The sequence below is a fragment of the Rhinopithecus bieti genome, unplaced genomic scaffold, assembly GCF_001698545.2.
Source record: "Rhinopithecus bieti isolate Rb0 unplaced genomic scaffold, ASM169854v2 scaffold_33021, whole genome shotgun sequence".
NCBI classification, from domain to species: Eukaryota; Metazoa; Chordata; class Mammalia; order Primates; family Cercopithecidae; genus Rhinopithecus; species Rhinopithecus bieti.
This window is the reverse complement of record NW_016813941.1, coordinates 199,588-205,689: the sequence shown is the minus strand read 5'-3', so window position 1 is coordinate 205,689 and position 6,102 is coordinate 199,588. Positions and strand designations below refer to the sequence as shown.

General features: G+C 42.1%; 1 protein-coding gene across 1 annotated transcript in view; it reads left to right on the top strand.

The window, feature by feature from the left end:
- The window catches only part of RNF170 (ring finger protein 170), a 48,097-nt gene that overhangs the window by 25,830 nt on the left and 16,165 nt on the right, over positions 1-6,102 (top strand). The window contains exon 4 of the mRNA XM_017849117.1: positions 3,613-3,721. Within this exon, the coding sequence (XP_017704606.1) occupies positions 3,652-3,721 (70 nt within the window). The 5' untranslated portion in view covers positions 3,613-3,651. The remainder of the gene's footprint in view (positions 1-3,612; positions 3,722-6,102) is intronic.

Genomic DNA, 6,102 nt, shown 5'->3' with positions numbered 1-6,102 from the left:
AAAAAAAAAAAAAAAAAAAAGCAGTTTTCCTATTGTTTATTAGTGTAGAAATAATTGCTGTCTAATTGACCTTAATGAAATGTAGTAGAAAAACCATTTTTTTCTGACATATACTCCCTAATATCTACAAAGAAATAATTAGAAGAGGTGGCTGTTTTGGTTTTTTCCTCCTTTTTTCTTCAGTTGCCAAAGTTGTAACAATAAAACTAGCTAGGCAAAGAAAAAAATTAACTTTTTTCCTGTTTGTTCTTTGCTTTTTACCAGATGGAATCTCTAAGAATTGGAGATACACTTTATGAAGCCTGGAATAAATAGGATATTGTACACCTTCATGCTGAGATATCTAACATCAAGAAACAAAATTAAAAATTCCTTTCCTACTGATCAAACTTCACTTCCAATAAGGGTTTTGTTTTTTTTATTAAAAAGAGACAGGGCCTCACTATGTTGCTCTGGCTGCTGTCCAACTTTTGAGCTCAAGCACTCCTCTCACCTCGGCCTCCCAGAGTGCTAGGATTACAGTCTGGGCATGGTGGCTCACACCTGTAATCCCAGCACTTTGGGAGGTCAAGGCGGGAGAATCACTTGAGCTTAGGAGTTCCAGACCAGTTTGGGCAACATGGCAAAACCCCGTCTCTACTAAAAATACAAAAGCTAGCTGGGTATGGTGGTGTACAGCTATAGTCCCAGCTACTCAGGAGGCTGAGGTGGGAGGATCTCTTGTTCCTGGGAGGTTGAGGCTGCAGTGAGCTGTGCTTGCTCCACTAAAACCAAAGTGCTGGGATTATAAGCATGAGCCACCGCGCCTGGCCCCAATAAGGGTTTTATAATTTATCCATTCACCAAATATTTTTTGAACATCTACCACATGCCATACATTTTCTAGGCATTGGGAATTCAATCGTGAATTAAACAGACAAAAATTCCTACCCTCATGGAACTTATATTCATTGATACAAGAATAACTTAAGCAGGGCCAGGCACAGTGGCTCATGCCTGTAATACCAGCACTTTGGGAGGCTGAGGCGGGCGGATCACGAGATCAAGAGATCAAGACCCTCCTGGCCAACATGGTGAAACCCCATCTCTACTAAAAATACAAAAATTAGCTGGGCATGGTGGCGCTCACCTGTTGTCCCAGCTACTTGGGAAACTGAGGCAGGAGAATCACTTGAACCCCAGAGGGGGAGGGTGCAGTGAGCTGAGATTGCGCCACTGCACTCCACCCTGGTGACAGAGAGCGAGACTCCTTCTAAAAAAAAAGCAATACTTTAAGCCTATTAGTAGTACTGTGTTCCATAACAATTGTTACCCATAATTCATGTTGAGATAGTGTTTTATAATTTACAAAGTGATTTCTCAAACAACAATCGTATTTAATCTTTAGACATAAGTAAGGCAATTATAATTATTCTCATTAACATATGAGACTGCTAAGATTTGCTAACACTCACACTAGCGATTTCATGACTGGGTTCAGCTACGGAGGGGCCCCAGATTGAAGTGAATCTTCAGGTCTCCTTGCAGCAGTGTCCACTCATCTGCCTCACCTCTTCCTGAGGCCCGGCACACAGCTCTCAGAGTGAAAATAAGGCTGGCGATGTAGTCTCTTCTTTGCTGTCTAGTATGACAGCCACCAGCCACCTGTGGCTATTCAAGTGCGTTAAAATTAAATAGAATCTGAAATTAAGTCTTCTAGTCACACTGGCCACATTTCAAGTACACAATGGCCACATGTGGCTCGTGGCTACTGTATTGGACAGCACTGATAAAGATTTCAATTACTGCAGAAAGTTCTACTGGACATCTCTGTTAATTGGTTTTTGTCAGTTTCTTTAAAAATTAATAAGGAGAAGGCCGGGTGGAGTGGCTCACGCCTGTAATCGCAGCACTTTGGGAGGCTGAGGCAGGCATATCGCCTGAGGTCAGGAGTTCAAGACCAGCCTGGTCAACATGGTGAAACCCTGTCTTTACTAAAAATACAAATTTAGCCGGGCTTGGTAGTGGGCACTTGTAATCCCTGCTACTCCAGAGGCTGAAGCAGGAGAATCACTTGAACCCGGAAGGCAGAGGTTTCAGTGAGCTGCGATTGTACCACTGCATTCCAGCCTGGGTGACAGAGTGAGACTCTGTCTCAAAAAGAAAAGAAAAGGTGGAGAAGGGAACATAAAGTGCTGTACACTTTTTGTAGCATTAGAACTGACATAAGTGACTATAACATCAAGGTGTAGCCTTGGATCACAGAATATTCTGGTGATTTAGGGCTGTTTTGAAAGTATGACCTTTTAGTTATGTTTATTATTATTTAACTTTATTAAATTTGTTTATTAATATTGAGTGGCAAAAATCTGATTCACTTAAGAACAGTTCCTATTTAGTAAATTTGATACTTTTTCTGTAATTAGATATTTTTCATGCTAGCAACTTTATCTGCTGGGTTCCATCAAAACAAGTTTTGATAAATAAGTATTTTTACAATACAATAACATAAGATATACGTTATGTGGACACTTTTTTTTTGAGACAGGGTCTCTGTTGCCCAGGCTGGAGTGTAGCAGTGTGATCTCGGCTCACTGCAGCCTCTACCTCTTGAGTTCAAGTGATTCTATCACCTCACCCTCCCGAGTAGCTGGGACTACAGGTGCATGCCACCATGCCCAGCTAATTTTTGTATTTTGTGGTAGAGACAGGGTTTCATCATGTTGGCCACGCTGGTCTCAAACTCTTGACCTCAAGTGATCCACCCACCTCAGCCACCCAAAGTGCTGGGATTACAGGTGTAAGCCTACGTGCCCAGCCATGTAGACACTTTTCTAAGTCCTGAAGTACAATGAATCCTACAGATAAATCCCTTGCCCTCATGATCCATCCTAGTGAGGTCTTTGATATCTGGATGTTTCTTGCATACGTGCAACACTTTTAAAATGAAAAAGACGTTGAAAATGAAAAAAGTGAAGACTTAGAAAACAGTTTGACATTTGATATGTTTTTCTTTTTGTGACAGGGTCTTGCTCTGTCACCTAGGCTGGAGTGCAGTGGTGCAGTCACAGCTTACTGCAGCTTCAACCTCCCAGGCTCAGGTGACCTCCCACCTCAGTCTCCCAAGTAGCCAGGACTACATGTGCATGCCACCACCACTCCTGGCTAATTTTTCTATTTTTTATAGAGACAGGGTTTTGCCATGTTGCCCAGGCTCGTCTGGAACTCCTGGGCTCAAGTGATCCACCTGCCTCGATCTCCCAAAGTGCTGGGAATACAGGTGTGAGTCACCACACCCGACCTCAGCATTTATTATTGTTAGCTTATGCACTAGCTCAGCCTTGTGTTACTCAGAATAATTTATGTAATTCCAGTAGAGTAAAAGATGAACTCTTGAGTTAATCTAAGTTTTTGTCTTTAAATTGTGTTTAGTAAGGAAAGTGGAGACCATGCAGCTTAAATAAAAACAAGATAGCCTTATAACGTTCTTAAAATTATAACCTTAAACTATTGCACGTTTACAGTTTGATGAGGGTTACATACTGTTGACTCTGTTCTCAAATATAATTTAACATGAGATACTGTGGAGGGCTACGTGTTGTATTCCAATGTGTGCACCTGTGTTCTTATTAGGATGCACCTGCTGCTGCTCGACAGCAGTTCTACACCGACATGTACTGTCCCATCTGCCTGCACCAAGCCTCCTTCCCGGTGGAGACCAACTGTGGACATCTTTTTTGTGGTAAGCAAACAACACTATACTTGGGAAAAGTGACTGTTTAGACCAAGACCAAGACCTCTATGTGTACAAAGGCTGGATTCCTAATTTTCTCTTTGTCACATTTTGTATTTTGTGAGTAGGGTAGATTACCTCTGATATCCTGCTCTACTTGTCAACCAAGTATACTTAGCATCTAAATAATATACTTATTTACTTTCTATTTAGTGTGTCCATGTAGCAGCTATGGGTTCAGAAGTTAAAGAAACTATTCAGCTTCCCCATAAACAGAAGTGTGTTTCTTTGGACAGTAGTTCAAGTAGATCCATAGCATGAGGGATTCACTGAGTCCCTCTTTGTTCATCACTCTTTGGGAGTTTCATTTATTATTCATCCTTCCCAGGGCAGGAAGGTTATTCTCTCAAGAACCTGCCCAAGACCCTGCATTGCCCTCCTGCCTCTTCTGACTCTGAGTTTGTACTGAAGGTCTTAAAGGTCTTAGTCTCAGTATGTTTGTCTCTGTCTCTGTCTGTCTCTCTCTCAACCTCTTGAGGTTTAATGAGGGAGAATGAGAAACCTAGAGCATGCCTTGGTGTAAGAAGGGAATAATTTCACACTTAGTATCAGGAAGGAGTGCTTTCCACCACTCCTCATTTTTCCTGAATCTGCAGATTCAGGAAAATCTTCTATGGCTGATTATGCCATAGCAGGTGGAGGGGCAAAGTATCAGTTATTACAAGCCTATGTATTGGACATTAATATACTTCATCTAATCCCACCTATGAGGAAACAGGCTTTAGAGACATGAAGAAATGTTACAAAGAGAACAGGCACTGTGGCTCACACCTGTAATCTCAGCATAGGCAGGAGGATTGCTTGAGCCCAGGAGTTGGAGGCCAGCCTGGGAAACATAGGGAGACCCTGTCTCCACAAAAAATAAGAAATTAGCCAGGTACAATAGCTCACATGTGCAGTCCCAGCTACTGGGGAGGCTGAGGTAGGAGAATCGCTTGAGCCCGGGAGCTTGAGGCTGCAATGAGCTGTGATCATGCTACTGTACTTCAGCATGGGCAGCAGAGGAAGATCCTGTCTCAAAAAAATAATAATAATACATTTTACAAAGAGTAGCCCAGCTGTTAAGTGACAGAGCCAATTTTTTTTTTTTTGAAATGGAGTCTCGCCTTGTCACCCAGGCTGGAGTGCAATGGTGTGCTCTCAGCTCACTGCAACCTCCGCCTCCCAGGTTAAAACGATTCTCCTGCCCCAGCCTCCCAAGCAGCTGGGATTATAGGTGCCTGCCACCATGCCCAGCTAATTTTTGTATTTTTAGTAGAGATGGGGTTTCACCATGTTGGCCTGGCTGGTCTCAAACTCCTGACATCGTGATCCACCCACCTTGGCCTCCCAAAGTGCTGGGATTACAGACATGAGCCACCACACCCAGCCCAGACAGAGCCAAAGATTTTAAATCTAGGTTTATCTTCAATCCCTGTGCTCAGTTCTGCATGATTAGTGGTTCATACAATAGTAAACACTCGAAGCCACTTTGATTTGTCCAGTCACTAGACCTAGTTTTTTATTGTTTCTGTTTAAACAGTTGTGTTCAAGATAGGGTCTTATTGCTCCCAAAATGTAGGAAATTTTCATATAGGGACCAATTTAAAATGTAACATATAATCATCCTATAAATTGTGTTGGCCCTTTTGTCTGACTTCATAGTATAGAATTATTAGATACAGTGTAATTTGTGCAGTTGGAGATGGCATGTTTGGAACCCATACCATGTAATGGCAGGGTTTTCTGTACTTTGTGCTCTTTCAGCAATCCAATCTCATCATTGCTTCATCCACTCATTCCAGTCTCTTCTTTAAGGTTTTCACTTAAGTAACTAACAAAGTATAAAACAATTATTTCAGTTTTTAATCTTTTAATTTTCTACTGGAAATGCTAATCACCAGGCAAGTTATGAAAGATTGGGCAGGGAAAATTAAATGGGCATCAGAGAAGGTAGATACGTTTCTCCTCTTGAACCTAATCCACGTGACACTCCTTTCCGACATTTGCTTTTGCTGTTCTTAAAACCTGAAGTGTCCTCCCTCTTGTTTTCTGCCTATCTAAATCTCATCTGTCCTATGAAGTTCAGTTCAAATCCTTTCTTCTCTACAAGTTACTCTCTAACGCATACTTCTCTGCACTACTTTTTTATATTTCTTTTCTTTTTTTTTTTTTTTTCTGGAGAACAGAGTCTCACTTTGTCACCCAGGCTGGAGTGTAGTGGCACAATCTGGGCTCACTGCAAGCTCCGCCTCCTGGGTTCATGCCCTTCTCCTGCCTCAGCCTCCTAAGCAGCTGGGATTACAGGCGCCCGCCACCACCCCAGCTAATTTTTTGTATTTTTTAGTAGA